A 17,359-nucleotide genomic window follows, 5' to 3' on the forward strand; every position below is an offset into this window, starting at 1 on the left:
TCTGTGCAATGTTGTGAGCAATTTTTTCCAACATCATGACACTTATTTTGGAGTCTGTGGCTCAAGTGGTTTGAAAGTGCGAATATCCGTTGAATATCCAACAAATGAGGTTAAGCACTTATGTTGGGAGATTAGGCCTGGTTTGCAGTCTGCGTTCCAATTCATCCCAAAGGTGTTCGATGGGCTTGAAGTCGGTGTGCTGCGCAGGTCAGTCAAGATCTTCCACACCGATCTCGACAAACCATTTCTGCATGGGCCTCGTTTTGTGCACGGGGGAATTTTCGTGTTGAAAAAGGAAAGGGCATTCCCCAAACTGTTGCCACAAAGTGAAAAGCACAGAATCGTCTAGAATGTCATTGTATTCATAGACTGTACGGCAAACGGTGCCAGAGCACCAAATCTATGTCCAAAATACTTCCACCCCAAAGCCATAAGACTCCTGAACTGCTAATCAAATGGCTACCCAGACTTTGATGCTACTGCTACCGTCTATTTATTATCTATGCATAGTCACTTTAACTCTACCTACATATTACCTCAATTACCTCAACTAACCGGTGCCCCATACCCCCTCGCTATTATTTTACTGCTGCTCTTTAATTATTTGTTACATTTATTTTAGAATTTATCTATTTTTTACTTAACACATTTTTTCTTAAAACTGCATTGTTGGTTAAGGGTTTGTAAGTAAGCATTTCACTGTAAGGTTGCATTCTGCACATGTGACAAATACAATTTGATTTGATTTATGTAGCGTAAAGATTTCCCTTCACTCGAATTTAGGGGCCTAGCCCGAACCATGAAAAACAGCCCCAGGCCATTATTCCTCATCCACCAAACTTTACAGTTGGCACTACGCATTGGGGCAGGTAGCGTTCTGACATCCACCAAAGCCCAGATTTGTCCATGGACTGCCAGATGGTGATGTGTGATTCATCACTCCAGAGAATATGTTTCCACTGCTCCAGAGACCAATGGCAGCGAGCTGTACACCACTCCAGCCAAAACTTGGCATTGAGCATGGTGATTTTAGGCTTGTGTGCACGGCTGCTTGTCCATGGAACCCCATTTCATGAAGCTCCCAACGTACAGTTCTTGTACTGACGTTGCTCCCAGAGGCAGTTTGGAACTTGGTAGTCAGTGTTAAAACAGAGGACAGGGGATTTTTACACGCTTCAGTGGTTGGGTAGGCCGTTTGGAGTCTGACTGGATAAAAAATATATATATGATCCCGACCTACTTTTAAAACCTAACTTGTGCCCATCAGCAACAGGTGTGGCTGAAATAACCAAATCCACTAATTTGAAGGGGTGTCCACATACTTTTGTATATGGTCCCATGTAATCTTAACTTAAACATACATATGATAACCTTACAACTCATCATGATGGGACAAAGGCCAGTTTCATTTTGTGCATAGGGTATTTTTAATACAAATACTGTCATATGAATTCAGAATTGACTTTGTTAGAATGCAACACAAAATGTATCTATAGAAAAATGTGCGACTATGTGATTGGGAGACGTTATTCACTGTCCAAATCGCCTTCATGAAATACAACATTCAACCACAAGATTGTCAACCATATGGAAGGTTGAGACGCATTTCTATTTTTAGACATGTCAGTATATTCCTATAAAAAGGGGCAGTATGTTCCATAGGTTAAAAGTATCTATGCCATGATGAAATATCATGGGACTATAGTTTTCATAATTCATATGAGCAAATATTTCTACTACACACGCCCTCAGATTATACAGACAAATACAAATCACATGGCTATAGGGACCTCTGCCTCAGCAATGCCACAGTTCAGAACTTGAGAATAATTTTCTCTACACATCTGGGAATCAACTAGACTGATCCCAGATCTGTTTGGGCGCTGCACAGCCAACTCCTATGTTCATCGTTGAAAGCACAAGCAGACCTGGGACCAGCGTAGGCATCTACAGTAGAGAGGTATGATGATATAGCAGTTGAACCATGGACCTTTCGGTAGCATACCAAATACAAAGTGGAACAACGATGCAACTGACCAAGAGAAAAATGGGGAAAAGGTCAACGGCAGAGTTTTATTGGAAATAATCTGTAAATATGGTCTAAAAAAGCTCAATGACTTCTATGGAGTACTGGCTGATGTCCTTCGACGGTTTCATTTTGTGGAGCTCTTGAAGGCTGCCCTCGATCTTCCCCAGTTCAGAGAATAGTTTCACCTGGAATGGGTAGACGGGGATAGATGTTAAATCAACCCGTACAACAAAGAACCATATACATACAGTATGTGCGTCAGCGAGATGAAGGAGATGCACAAAGTAAATAGCAGTAGTGTGCCAATTTACACAACAAATAAGAGTGTTGAAGCGTGTGGCTAAACTCCTCCGCTGGGTTGGTTCAGTAGCGGGCACGGTTTAGCAGAGTGGAGTGAACCAGTGCACATCCGCAGACACCCTGTGTGACTGTGTGAGAGCAAAGTCGTGCATCGTGTTCATCCTAATATTGTTGATGCTGCTCGTGACAGAAAACGGCTAGCATTTATAATGGCAACACCACTTGCTTATCCTGTTTGAACCACTGAAGAGGTAAACATTCCTCCCTGGGTGCCTCAAATGGGTTTCATTATCACAGCAATAAAAACAAATGACACTAGTTGTTATCAAGGGAACCATTATGACAAAAATGCTCAACTATCATTTGCAGTGAGGACCAAAGAGAAAGCACATACCTGGGACTTGACAAAGCTTTGGAGATTTGACAGCAATCCTTTGGCATCAGGAGCCATGACCAAGACTGTGAAATGAGCATCCAACAACAGGCACACCCAGTCAATGATCTAGAAAAGAAAAAGGAAATTCAGAACACACACATTAAGTTAATGCTATGCAATATAATTACATGCTTTCACCTTTTGTATAACTTTAATGCTTCCATGTACCAACCTGTGTCATTGTGGGCGATCTCAAAACTGGCGTTTGTGTGTAGACGTCTTGGGAATATTTCAAATAGATGAACTGGAGGTACTGAAGAAAGAGCTAGGAGAGGAAAGGAAATAGAAGGATGCAACCAGTCTTTCAACATATCCTCATAGCTAACTGCAGTTTATAAATTGGAAGTCAATAGATAAAAACCCACCATGGTATATTGCAGGATTACAGTCAATTCCAATTCAATTCAGGAAGTAAACAAAATGTTATTGTTCTTCAATGAGGAAGATTGGAATTTACTTCCTGAATCGACTTGAATGAAATGGAATTGATCCCAACTATGGCATATTGTCAAGGAGATGAGACAGGTAGCTACTCACAATAACCTGCGGCGCATTGAGGTCCTTCAGGTGGGGGACGAGGAGGTTGTCACTGTACGGCGTCTGCAGGACCTCATTACTATGGCAGCACAGTTAAGTTATAACACCTCCACACATGTCTAAGAGTCATTTCTATGGACTGATATTAGCGCACGGTAAACATTATGGTGCATCGCAGCAGACTGTTGACAATGAAATGTGTCATTGTATCTATCCCTATTAATGAACAATTGAATGAATCAACCAATTCAACAAACCTATAGTGAGAGGATACAGTAACACAGCCTTGTGTTGGTTCAATCCATCTGACTATTGATGATTCTATCAAATACACTGTTTAATCAACAATGACATTATCAGATATTACTGTAGTCTTGCAATGGAACAGTGTTTAGGGTATTGGTTGTCCAGACTACACACAAGGATACAGTAGCACAGCCTTGTGTAAACCCACGGGGCAGACCTCCAGCTGCAGTGTGGGGTTCTTCTTATCCTGGTGCTGGGGAGGTTTGGGCTGGTGGTGGGGGTCACAGCTGTCCTCAAACAGAGGGGGGCTGAAGCCGTTCTGTTGGCCCCCCCGGGCCCCCGCCGCCACCAGGCCCTCCATGAAGGACACGCTGTCCGGCTCCAGGCTCACCATCTCCACATCGCCGTCTGGCACACTTGGAGGAGGGAGAGCGACACACAGCCGTTACAACAACGATCCTGATTTCAGGCTATTTATATGAATTGACAAACTATGTATTTGCCGTAACAACACTTGGAAGCATTGGAAATGGTTCAAACAAAACAAGTTCTAGAAATAAAGAACTTCAAAATAAACCATTTAAAAAGCAATACACAGCCACAAAGACACCGCTTGGTTTACAATGTGGTGGAAAGAATATGCAATGATGAATACACAATGAGTAGAAACTTCAACCATCAAAACAACTAGGCCAACAAACACATAGTCAAGCTCCAGCACTGGCAGGAAACACGATCCTGAACTTCACCAGAATTAATCTTATCCACAACGTATAGGTCGTTACAAAAGACGCCCCCATACACCATCGAGTTAGACTGACCCGATGAAGGTTTTGAGGCAGGCACACGTGACCACCTCAGGGATGTCTGGGAAGAGCTGCAGGCAGAGCTGACACAGGAAGTAGTCCTTGTGCTCCAGAGCCAGCAGCAGGAGGTCGGGACACATGCTGCAGAAAGACATAGAACAGGTCAGAACCAAACCAAGGGTCTCAACAACAGTCTGTGTGAAAATACTATAACAAAAAGCTTCCTTTCCCAGTCTCCTTTCCTTCATTGCTACTGATAGGCAAAGAAATGGGATAGGTACCCACCCAACATGTCTTCACCTATGATGTCTGGCAGTGTTCGAGACCAATTCAAGACCAAGACCGGAGAAAAGAGTGTCAAAGTCAAGACCAAAACCGGATGGGGTGGGGGTGACAAGCGGTCCGAGGCAGAGTCAAGACTGAGCCCCGAAAAAGTCCAATTCAAGACCATGATTGTAATTTTGTCATAAGGCCACCATAATAATGAGTTCAACATATCCAGCATTTCAGTATTCATATCTCAGAACATCATATGGATTCTTTAGACTTTCAGAATAGTGAGAAAAATGCAACCTGATGGAAAATAGAGACACGACAAATTATTACTAAACCCAAGTCAGTGGAGAACAATGAGGGCCTTCTACAACTTCAGATAATTTATTAAATAATTATAACAATAATTATAAATGACATTGTTCTTTTCAATTATGTTCTGATTGAATCTCTTCAGATTTTGTTGGAAAGGAAAGGTGAACACTGAAGAGAAAAAAAGATGCAATCAAGATTTCTTTTGGTGGTCTGTTGGGAGATAAATCTAGATAGCTGAGACAGCCATTGGCTAGGCCATCATAAGCTAGATAGAAGGCATTTGCCATTCAACTGTATTAGGGTAACATTTTGGAGTGACAGTTTAATCAACCAATCAAATTGACTTGTAATAGGTGGGACCATTTATGCTAAAAAAACATAGTAACTACTGCCTTCAGGTCACTACACAATAGGGAGCAGTAGTTTCCCCAGGTCAAGCAGCCATCTTTTGTTGCAGACCAGTTTGCAGAGGCTGTTAGCTTCTCCCTTTTCAAGAATAACTTTCAACAAGAAGTTAAGTTTCAAATGATCATCTAGTGAGTGGAAATGTGTTTTTTTTTATTGCACCACGCTTGCTGTTAGCAATCTCTTTCAAAATAAGGTGTGAAATATTGTTGCATTTAAACTTTTGGTCACCGGTTACTTTGTGTGCTAAACATGAAATGTTTTACGCAATGGGAAGTAATAGTTGTACATTAGCGTAATGGTTGTGTTTTTCCTATTCTCATGATTGGGACCTACTGGCTTATTCTGTCCAAGTTTATAGACGGCTTATCCTTTAACATTACGCCGCCTTTCCATCGGCCCTATGCAGTGTAGTGGTGCCTGGTAGTGGGTATACTCACATTTTGCTAAAGAAAAAGCCCAATGGGCCTGCCCAGCGAAGGAAAGGTACCCTGTGTGAAAAATCCTGTTATCTACATTTAAAAAAATGATTTTTCCTATATACTTTTCAGATGAGAACCAAAACAACAAAAAATTATATATTTCTTGGTATTTCTCCCAGACCTCCAAAATGGTCTCCTGAACATCACATTTTTGTTTTTCTATTATAAAATGTTATAAAATGACAATTTTGGAGGTCTGGGAGAAATACAAAAATATATTTAAAAAAAATATATATATACACACACAGTTGAAGTCAGAAGTTTACATACACCTTAGACAAATAGATTTAAACTCAGTTTAACAATTCCTGACATTTAATCCTAGTAAACATTCCCTGTCTTAGGTCAGTTAGGATCACCACATTTTAAGAATGTGAAATGTCAGAATAAAAGTAGAGAATGATTAATTTCAGCTTTAATTTCTTTCATCACATTCCCAGTGGGTCAGAAGTTTACATGCACTCAATTAGTATTTGGTAGCATTGCCACAACATGATGCTGCCACCCCCGTGCTTCATGGTTGGGATGGTGATCTTCGGCATGCAAGCCTCCACCCTTTTCCTCCAAACATAACGATGGTCATTATGACCAATTTGTCCTCTGAAAAGTATGATCTTTGTCCCCAAGTGCAGTTAAACCGTAGTCTGGCTTTTTTATGGCGGTTTTGGAGCAGTGGCTTCTTCATTGCTGAGCGGCCTTTCAGGTTATGTCGATATAGGACTCATTTTACTGTGGATATAGATACTTTTGTACCCGTTTCCACCAGCATCTTCACAAGGTCCTTTGCTGTTGTTCTGGGATTGATTTGCACTTTTCGCACCAAAGTACGTTCATCTCTAGGAGACAGAACACGTCTCCTTCCTGAGCGGTACGACGGCTGCGTGGTCCCATGGTGTTTATACTTGCGTACTATTGTTTGAACAGATGAACGTGGTACCTTCAGGTGTTTAGAAATTCCTCCCAAGGATGAACCAGACTTGTGGAAGTCTACAATTTTTTTTCTGAGGTCTTGGCTGATTTCTTTTGATTCTCCCATGTCTCGCAAAGAGGCACTGAGTTTGAAGGTAGGCCTTGAAATACATCCACAGGTACACCTCCAATTGACTCAAATGATGTCAATTAGCCTATCAGAAGCTTCTAAAGCCATGACACAATTTTCTGGAATTTTCCAAGCTGTTTAAAGGCACAGTCAACTTAGTGTATATAAACTTCTGACCCACTGGAATTGTAATACAGATTATTATTTCACTTATAATTCACTGTCTAAACAATTGTTGGAAAAATTACTTGTGTCCTGCACAGAGTAGATGTCCTAACCGACTTGCCAAAAACTATAGTTTGTTAACAAGAAATATGTGGAGTGGTGACTCCAACCTAAGTGTTTGTAAACTTTCGACTTCAACTGTATTTATTTATAATTGTGGGGGGTACTGAGGAGTTTTTCTTTGTAAAAATAATGTTTTATTTTTGTGTTCAATCTGATTGGGTGGGCCTGTGTCCACCCAGGCCCACGCTTCCGAGGCAAACAGGGCATGATGACTGAACTGCGCATCACAAATAGCCTACTAACCAAGACTTCAGACCAATACATGGTTTGCATCCCCAGTGTTGCCATTTACTGGTATAGATCATACTTTGAAACATCCTTCCTTCCTACCTACCCTACCAGCGTGCCAAAATCAGTTGAGAACTGTGTGCTCTAGCTGCCTGCCAATGATATTCTGCTGAAACTAGGCTATGGGTGCACATATTCATATATTTTGCGTGCTTCGCGATTGTGTAGGCTACTTTGTGCATGATTTCTCTATTGTACTACATAATTGATACGTCATAAGTAGATCTACTACACTACTTTGCATCAGTGGGGATTAAGGGAGTGTACGCAACACCTACTACACCACTGTACCTTTTGGAAAAGGGCCACTCTCCTACGTGTGCTGGTATTACGGTTGTTGTCCTTTCAGCATCATTAACCTGTCACGCCCATCATTCTAATAACCTCCCTGTCCAAAGGACCAATACTCCCGTGCCATAGGAGGTCCAGTCAACCCAATGCCACCCTCACCTGTGGCAAAGGCACTGTGTTTGCACCAGCCGTGCCAAGGCCCCGGGAGCGTAGAAGGCCGTCTCGACCTGGCTTCGGGCCACCAGCTGGCAGGCCAGCCGGCCCACCGAGAGCTGCAGGTCCTGGGCATCGCCTCTGGAGACCAGGGCCTCCACCTCCCTCCGGACCTCCTCCACTGGACCAGTCTGGAGGGGTTGGAGATGGACCACAGTCAACACCTAACTTAACATTTCCTCGAGGACAATTATATTTGATATAAATATACTATGAAAGGGACTGGTCATTTGTGGGTCACTCAATGTACAACATCAAAACCTGCTTGAGACTAAAACAGAAGAGCAAAGTGAACAGTTGATCTAAAATACCTTGATAAGCTCCAGTACTTGGTCCACTGTGAGGGCAGGCGCTGATTGGCTCTTCCGTCTCAGCTTCTGTACAAGGGAGGACCAATCAGAACAGGTGAAATTAACATGAATCCATTCTAGTGGTAAAGTATTAGGGTTAGGGTCAATCAATTCTGGAAGTCAGGTTAACTTACACTCTTCCTGGTATCCACTATTTTGGTGGGCCCCTGTGGCTGATCCCCATGGAGTAGGGTGTTCCAAGAGGGGATAGCCACTGACGATTTGGACACTAAAAAAAACGCAAATGAAATAAAATCCCAGTCACTAAACTGTTAGTTTATAATAACATTTCAAGGGATGCAATTCAGATAATTGCAACAGTAATTTACAGATTAAGTACATTAGATAGGTGACACTAGGGATGGTATTAAAAGCAGTGCACTATATAGGGAATAGGGTGCCATTTTAGATTCAACCAGACACCGTCAAGGACGACTAACGCCACTCTGGTGACTGTTTCACTGAGAAGATGCCGTGTGACCTGCGATCCCAGGGTGTCGTAGTTTCCCCAGGGCTGAGGCCAGGGAGGACTTCTGACACTCGTAGGGAATGACGGAGAGGGCCTTGCCATGAGGGACAAACAGCTTCCCTAAATAACACCAGACCTGAGGGGAAACGAAGGAATGATCATTGATATAAATAGGAGTGAAGCGGGTCTTATTTAGTGCAAGATACAAGTATAGAGTTGTGAGGCAAAAATTCACAATTCTGAGTATTTCTACCTGTCCACGGATTCTTCCCACCATCTCCTTGCCAGCCTGAAGAGTCTGGAAATTAGTATTCCAGATGCAGAGGAAATCTGAAATTTAAAAATAAAGAAAAAGGATTGGATGGATGTCAGCAATATGGTGAAAGCTCCCAAGCATACAAGGGGAAGATATCACCACGTTGTTTACATGCATCAAATCAGAACTTCAAAAAGTGTTGATGTTAGATTGGGTGAATGTTCGTGAGAATCATAATTCAATCAAATTCATGAAGTAAACTACAATTCCAATTTCCCACATGAGGAAAATCGACATTTGAGTTTCACTCCTGAATTGACATGGCATTGATCCCAACCCGGATATTTACCTTTGCCAGTCCTGGCGGAGGGATGGGGCATCCCCACCACAGCCACATGAGCTTCGTCCAGGGCCACTGCCGAGGCAGCGCCCAGCTCCCCCTCCCCAACGGGCAGCCTCAGGCGCAGGCTACGAGGCAGGGCCTGCACCCCTTCCAGCCCCACAGGCCCCCGCACTGCCACCACACTCTGGTACACACAGCCGTTAGGGTCTGGAGAAAAGAGAGTGAGATAGAAGACAGAGACGCAAGTCAGGTCAATCATAGACTTATGACACCATCACATAATTGAGAGAGCAAGTTTCTCAGGAAAACAATAAGTGCTATCATGAGACTGGAGCTAAGATGATCAACAACCGTTTTTCATTGTTTGTGAAGTGCTTAATTGATATCGAATGCACTACCATTTCAACAGTATTTTGGTTATCTGGGGGGGGAGACACCATTAACGCTGAAATATATAACTTTTTGGGTGACATGACCAAATTCACACAGAGCTGTGAGTTATAGATCTGTCACTCATTGAAAACAAGTCTAAGAAGTGGTACATATGTTCTATGTATGATATTTCTATGCTCTCTGTTCTTAAGGTTCGTTTTCGCGTCTTTTACTTTCGGTTTTGTACACCAGCTTCAAACAGCTGAAAATACAATATTTGTGGTTATTTAAAAGACATTTCACAGCATTTGACATGGTACGTTGATTCTCTACACGATACATTGTTTGTTTTGTCACAAACTGAAAATAACTATTAGAATTTTAACAACCAGGAAATGCCAGAACAATTTCTGCATAATGCATCTTAAAAGCTGAATTAACATCACTAACATTTATAACATACTACTTCGGCAGGGAAGTGACGGCCGTACTCACACAGGTAGAGCAGGTTGATGTGTTTGTCCCGGAGAGAGGCAGAGAAACTCAATGGGGAAGCTCCAGAGTCTTCTCTCTCCAGCCTATACTTCTGTAGGGTGTTGGGGTTGAGCCTCTGCACATACAGGAAGTGCTCCCCTCTCTGTGACGGACAACAGGGAAGCCATGTTAAGCACGACAGTGTGGCACCGAATTCATACTTGCACAAAATATAGCATGTTGCAAATGGCACCAGGTTTATGCCTGCTCATTGGCAGGTCATTGAGCACACGGCTATTCAGTGTACTGGTGTACCACAAGGAAAGGATATTCTACCTGCTCTGTCGTGAAGAGGACAAAGTGTTGTTTCTCAGCTACGATGTTGGTGCTCCACCTGTGAGGTAACATGAAGACATTTGTCAACTGTGTGCTTCTCACACAAACTATTGTTACCCAAACGAGCCAAGTACTGACAGCATTATCATTGCCTCTGACTCACTGTAAATTAATATGGTTGTAAGTTTTTTTTAGACCACATTTATATATTTTTAAATATCCATGGCTCTGTAAGAGAATAAGCCAACCGGACTCTATAGTGATGGGACGAAAGCCAACCAACCCGAAGGTTATAGATCGCTAATCCAGACTAGTGTCCATTGTCTGACCTTATGACCTCCTTCTCTGACAGGATGCCCTCGATGGGCTGCTGGGGGGCAGAGAGGAGGGAGTCCAGGAGTCTGACTGCCCCTCTCTGAAACAGCACCACAAGCTCTCCCCCTGGGGCAGAGTGGACCCTCCATACATCAGCAGATACCTAAGAGGCACGCAGACACAGAAGTAGTTTTAAGACCAATAACTGCGAGACATCGCAAAATGACTGCAAAGTCAGAGGGAAGCCTAAGATATATGTATATGGCATATTTTTATTCAATTATGGTACAATGACTTCGCTGGCACAGGTCATGTTAATTTGCAGAGTATGTCACCATAATTGACAAAGTCAAAGCAGATGAGATTGAAATTGTATGTGTGTGAGAGGGAGCAAGAGAGAGCTCATTCTTACAGTCGCTTTAAATGCTTTGTCTAAATTGAGGTCCTCTTCTTTCCAAACTCTGATGACCTAGTGAGTAAACATTTATTGACCATGAACAACATGAAGACAAAAACTTTATTTTAAGAATCAAGTTCAACTGTCAAATCCAGATGTTTTAAATGGGTTTAGTTTACATGTTTGTGGGACTTGTCCACAAGTGTTACCTTGTTGTCAGAGACCACTACATATTCCTTGGTCTGAAAGTTGAACACTGCAGGACAAGTCAACAACTGTCCCTGTTTCACCGTCCAGCTACCCAGAGGCTTCTGGTCTGAAACCTGTCAACACAGCACCTCATACGTAAACACCACATGCATTTTTCAACAGAAACACAACCTTGGTCATATTAAAAAAGGTACGTTAAGTTCATATTCAAGTACAAGACGAGTGTGACTACCTTTTTGACAGTGGCACCAACGTCAGCTAACCAAACAAACCCACGCCAAGCAGCTATCTAGTAGTAATGCTACTGTTCTCATTGAAGCAGTACGTGTGATAATGTGCACGTCGATTGATTCAAGTAAACCTTATGAATACGCAGACTTGTAGCTAGATCGTTGTTGAACACCATTGCAATACTGGTAAGAGTGAGCAATTTCTATTTTTATATGTAGCTATATTTTGAAACACGTCGGATCCCCTACTGCAATGTCAATGGACACGAGTGTGCCATCATCTCATCGGCTGAGCTGGTTCAACATTCCAGCCACTTGTTTTGGTCAACATTACCTTGTATAAAGTGACAGCTCTCGTAGAATCGGTGACGACGGCATGGTCACTGTCTCCATCCAGTTCAATTCCCTGAATTGCCGAATCTGAAGCACTTGACGTTTGTACAAGTCCGCACAACGTGAATCCCTCAAACAGCGTGGCCATGCTGGATGAAGAAAATAGGAAGTGCAAACCTCGCGAGACTTACGCACGGCTACCATAGAGTATTCAGTGTCTGGTTTAAAGATGACCAACTTCGGTAAGATCAGACAGCGCCCCCCTGTGACTAGTTTATGGTATTTCATATTGAGTTGTGGTACTGTTGTGTGACGCCTGTAGCGGTCTGTGCCCCTGTGGTTATATTCAATATACACTATTTATACAAAGGATGTGGACACCCCTTCAAATGAGTGGATTTCAGCCACATGTATAAAATCCAGCACACAGCCATGCAATCTCCATAGGAAAACATTGGCAGTAGAATGGCCTTACTGAAGAGCTCAGTGACTTTCAAAGTGGCACCGTCATAGGATGCCACCTTTCCAACGAGTCAGTTCGTAAAATAATTGCCCTTCTAGAGCTGCCCCGGTCAACTGTAAGTGCTTTTATTGCGAAGTGGAAATATCTAGGAGCAACAACGGCTCGAAATGGTAGGCCACACAAACTCACAGAACGGGACCGATTGTCTGTCCTCAGTTGCAACACTCACTACTGAGCTCCAAATTGCCTCTGGAAGCAACGTCAGCACAATAACTGTTTAGTGGAGCTTCATGAAATGGGTTTCCATGGCCGAGCAGTCGCACACAAGCCTAAGATCACCATGCACAATGCCAAGTGTCGGCTGGAGTTGTGTAAGCTCACCATTGGACTCTGGAGAGGAGTGGAAACGCGTTCTCTGGAGTAATGAACTAAGCTTCACCATCTGGCAGTCCGGCAGACAAATCTGGGTTTGGTGGATGCCAGGAGCACGCTATCTGCCCCAATGAATAGCGCCAACTGTAATGTTTGGTGGTGGAGGAATAATGTTCTGGGACTATTTTCATGGTTCGGCTAGGCCCCTTAGTTCCAGTGAAGGGAAATCGTAACACTACAGCATACAATGACATTCCAGACGATTCTCTGCTTCCAACTTCGTGGCAACAGTTTGGGGAAGGTCCTTTCCTGTTTCAACATAACAATGCCCCCATGCATAAAGCAAGGCCCATAAAGAAATGGTTTGTCGAGATCGGTGTGAAAGAATTTGACTGGCCTGCACAGAGACCTGACCTCAACCCCATAGAACACCTTTGGGATGAATTGGAATGCAGAGTGTGAGCCAGGCCTAATCGCCCAACATCAGTGCCCGACCTCACTAATGCTCTTGTGGCTGGATGGAAGCAAGTCCCCGCATCAATGTTCCAACATCTAGTGGAAAGCCCTCTCAGAAGAGTGGAGGCTGTTATAGCAGCAAAGGGGAGACCAACATAATATTAATGCCCATGATTTTGGAATGAGATGTTCAACGAGCAGGTGTCCACAGACCTTTGGTCATGTAGTGTTTAAAGCAAAATGTTCATTCCCCTTGCTCTTTATCTTTCACTCTCTCTCACACACACAAACCCCATGCAATCACACACTAACATGCGTATGCACACACACACACAAACTTTCAGAAGCACCACATCTGACAACCAACAATGGCAAAATGTAGTAGCAAGTAAACTTTATTTACTACAAGAATTAAGAAAAAAGTGAAACAATAATTACAACAGAGAACCAAAATGTACCTCAAGGAGGGCAGTAAAAATATAACAAGTATAATCAGTGGAAGAACCCAGAGCGACTTCCAGTAGCCGAACAAGGATGGCACTTCAGATAGGGAGACAGTAGCTCTGGTCCAGGGTGTTAGTGTGGATTGCTAACGCTTGTCCTGCTTAAGAGGCTCAGGGTCAGGAAGCAGCAGTGACAACCTGGACCAGAGCTAGGGAGACAGCACGACAGCCTGGCAAGCCGCACCAGGAGGGACACAACGAAAGCTTGGTCCTTTTCTTAGAATGAACAGATGCCATTTGAAATACAGCAAACCACAAAATCAAACTACAGCACTTGTGAAACTTATAACAGAAAACCAACCTCCGAGTCAAGGTATATTGTAAAAATTCAAAAGTAAACACAGTCCCCCCCAATAGAAATAAAAAAAAGATGGATTCAAATATTGTTTTCATAGATCATGTGTCATTATGTCAAAGAGCTGTAGGATCACCAAAAGCAACTGGAACGTCGATGATGCACACTACAATGGGGAGGTTGCAAATTCTAAGTAAATCTTTTCACAGTGAGCATAATATGTTGAAAAATACCTATTTTCAATGTCCTTTCAACCAAAAATACATTTTTTAAATGTATTTTGCACATAGGGTTGTAACGTACAGTATGTAGTTACAATGGTCTTTTCTACTGTGGATTTTTCAACAGCTCAATAAAGAGAACTAACAAATGGGACGTTGCACCTTAAATGTTAAATGATTCAAACCAAACTTTTGCACTCTCAAAACGAAATGGAAAATGACAAGTATAATCTCAAGGGTTGGTTATTTTTCCAGAGTGAAGGACTAGGTTCCGTAAACAGTAAACTCATTCACTTTCGGTTCCATGCTCCAGATAAGCTCACTCAAAAAGTCTTCATGAATTTACGTGGAGCATGCAACCGACAATGAAAGAGTTGACTATTTATAAAACCTCGACCTTCTCTCCGAAAATTAACTGACCCTGGATGTTATGCATTTTCATGTTGCGTTCATTTTGATATAGCCATTAGTTTACTGGCACTCAAACATATCCCTGGAACTTTTTTTATTCCTGATAGTCAATATCATTTAACACATGTATCCCACAGGAAATTTAACAGCAAAGACGAGTACAGTTTAGAATGATAGTGAGCATCTTGTGTAAAGATGAGACATTTTGGGGTTAGACACTGTAGAGTGGTCTATAGTGGTCTATAGTGTAGAGTGGTCTATAGTGTAGAGTGGTCTATATCTGACCAACAAGTCGGCTTGTCCAACAAAACCCTAAAAACAGAGATATAACAGTCAGTATGTTTGTTAACGGCTAATTTCGCTTTCTCATCACAAAGTGCAAATGCCCACATATGTAATGTAATGTGACGTCTTCAGGACAAAACAATGGTCAACAGGTAACTACAAAACATGAATCTGTATTTCAAATCAATGTTTTGAAATTGCAATAAATTGAATAGTAGACTTAAAAGGGCCATTCCGCCACTTTACAAACTCCTATTCATTATCTCCAGTGAAAAAGGTGTGTTTCTATGATCTGTGGTTGCAAAGATAAGAAGGTTCTAAATGCTTCTCTATGACATTACAAGGTAGAATTAAAAGGAAGAGAAACGTTGATTTTTAAAACCCGAAACGAGTTTCAAGCCAGAGGGGGGTTCTCTTCATTGAATTGTTTTGGATTTGTAATCCGACGAGACTATAGAGACTTTTGCATGCAGAGGCACTGAGTAGAGAGTTGTCTTCTCAGAACATGCTCCGTTTCAGTCTCTGCTAAAACTCTGCTTTACTATACAATGGTTACACTACAGAGCCTAGGACAACGGCACATTCGCTTTCTCCACAATTTCCTATCCACAATATATCCTGCCATTTATATACACATATACTTCACATATGTGTACATGTTTGTGAACATTTCATGCGGCATATGAGACCCTTTTATGCATTTATGTGATTGTATAAAACAGTAGCTAGGGCATTACATAAAGAGAAACCTTCAGTCCTCAATGTTTCTCTCTCCCCCTCCCCTCCAAAAGTTTCTGATGACACAGTGGTGAGGCTAGCGCAGGGGAAAAAAAGATGGCCGCCGCTAACGTTGTTGCGTCAAAATAACTTTCGGATCCCACCAAAACTGGTACAGAACCAACATTGGCAAGCAACATGATCGGTATTCCTAAAAACACAATGCGCACAACGCAAAGATAACCAAGTACATAGAATAAGGCCAGGTTGAAGCGAGTGCCCTGCGAAAGCATGGAATTTCTTATCAACTCCACTGTGCTCAATGTTCACTTACATTTACAGCATATCCCCCAAATGTCCTTTTCCCTCGTCATATCTGTTCTGTTGCTATACCAATTTGATTAAACTGACTGCATCACTCCTCAATGTCAAACTTGATACCCAATATGTATTTTATCATGGCTTATCTAATGTTGTGTAAACGTTCCAAAGGTTAGTTAAGTAGACAGGTGAGTATAGATATAGTATATAGATATATCTGTGCCGGTATAAAAATTGTGTTTTAAAGCAAGGAGAGAATGGTTACATTCCCTGCCCTTCCTATAGAGGGCTGAGGCAGAGCTCTGGAGACCTGAGAAGGGATCTCTTTCTGTGATTGTACTGATCTTGCATCTGTTTCAGTAGGAGTGTGGAGTGGAGACGTGAACATACACAGATCTGGGTTCAGTTTTGAATGGTCTGTCCTCTGTCCAGGTGAAAGGTGGTGTCAATGTATTTATAAAATCTAACTATACTACAGTACTCCTACTTCCATTTTGTTAATTTAAAAAGTGTATTTATTTCAAGGTCCAAATTATATTTCGATATATTTGTAGGCTGAGAAGTCCATGGAAAGATGTTCACAAAACAATATTAATATCATTGTATCTCTAATTTCGTGGTGTTATGGCAACTACATTTACATTACATAAGGATCATCAGCTGACCTGATATATGAAAAAAGAGAATCCATCTGGCATTTTATCAATAACGTATTTTAAGACGAACACAGGGATCGCTAATTGAGGACAGGACACAAAACCCCTTGTGGATATGTTCTCTTGATGGACAGCTTAGGTGGTTGTCACAGTCGGTCAGACATCTGATTGGCTAGATCTCAGGAAGAGGAAGCCATCCATTGAAGGCTGACAAAACCGACTTGTGTTGAGGATGTAGGAGATTGGAAACTGGTGGTTAGACTTTTGACCTCTGGTGATATGTGTAAGAAGCACTGAACTCTGGGATATGGTTAGTTGGGCCTGGAGGACTGGGCACTGGGGCGTAGAGGCTAGTCTTGCTGGGCTACTAAGACAGTGAGGTGGCGGGGCATATGGGGGAAAATAACATCCCGTCCCTCCTATTCCTCCCCTAACTCAGCTTGGTCAGAGTCAGAGGAGGGCCAGGGGGAGTGATTTTGATTTGGAACTGGCACCAGCATAGAGCCCTGGGGGACTCCACTCTGGTTCTGGGTAGCGGAGTCGGGCAGGGTGAGGGTCTCAGGGGCGGACTTCTTGCGGGCTCGGTCCTTGGGGACGGAGAGGAACTCTGGGGCATCAGTGCAGAG

General features: G+C 42.5%; 2 protein-coding genes across 3 annotated transcripts in view; both read right to left on the reverse strand.

Moving 5' to 3' along the window:
- Positions 1 to 1,403: 1,403 nt before the first annotated feature.
- Positions 1,404 to 12,230, reverse strand: LOC112265123 (nucleolar protein 11-like). 2 transcript variants are annotated; one of them, XM_042302240.1, is made up of 19 exons: positions 12,035 to 12,230; positions 11,470 to 11,583; positions 11,276 to 11,332; positions 10,878 to 11,026; positions 10,549 to 10,606; positions 10,234 to 10,375; positions 9,373 to 9,573; positions 9,021 to 9,097; positions 8,780 to 8,903; positions 8,433 to 8,527; positions 8,260 to 8,325; positions 7,895 to 8,079; positions 5,788 to 5,838; positions 4,370 to 4,495; positions 3,731 to 3,964; positions 3,303 to 3,381; positions 2,938 to 3,030; positions 2,724 to 2,831; positions 1,404 to 2,214 (listed from the first exon to the last, which is right to left on the reverse strand). In XM_042302240.1, exons 1-19 carry the CDS (start codon positions 12,179 to 12,181, stop codon positions 2,101 to 2,103), a joined length of 2,220 nt encoding a protein of 739 aa, XP_042158174.1. In that variant the 5' UTR covers positions 12,182 to 12,230; the 3' UTR covers positions 1,404 to 2,100. The 2 variants fall into 2 exon arrangements, with proteins under 2 accessions (XP_042158174.1, XP_024297950.1); XM_024442182.2 differs by lacking the exon at positions 5,788 to 5,838 and having other exon boundaries at positions 12,035 to 12,229.
- Positions 12,231 to 13,703: 1,473 nt separating this feature from the next.
- The window catches only part of LOC112265102 (cytoplasmic phosphatidylinositol transfer protein 1), an 83,985-nt gene continuing 80,329 nt past the window's right edge, over positions 13,704 to 17,359 (reverse strand). Inside the window, 1 exon segment of the mRNA XM_024442149.2 lies at positions 13,704 to 17,358. Coding sequence (XP_024297917.2) covers positions 17,153 to 17,358 — 206 coding nt within the window. The 3' untranslated portion in view covers positions 13,704 to 17,152.

Source organism: Oncorhynchus tshawytscha, linkage group LG02, assembly GCF_018296145.1.
Source record: "Oncorhynchus tshawytscha isolate Ot180627B linkage group LG02, Otsh_v2.0, whole genome shotgun sequence".
NCBI classification, from domain to species: domain Eukaryota; kingdom Metazoa; phylum Chordata; class Actinopteri; order Salmoniformes; family Salmonidae; genus Oncorhynchus; species Oncorhynchus tshawytscha.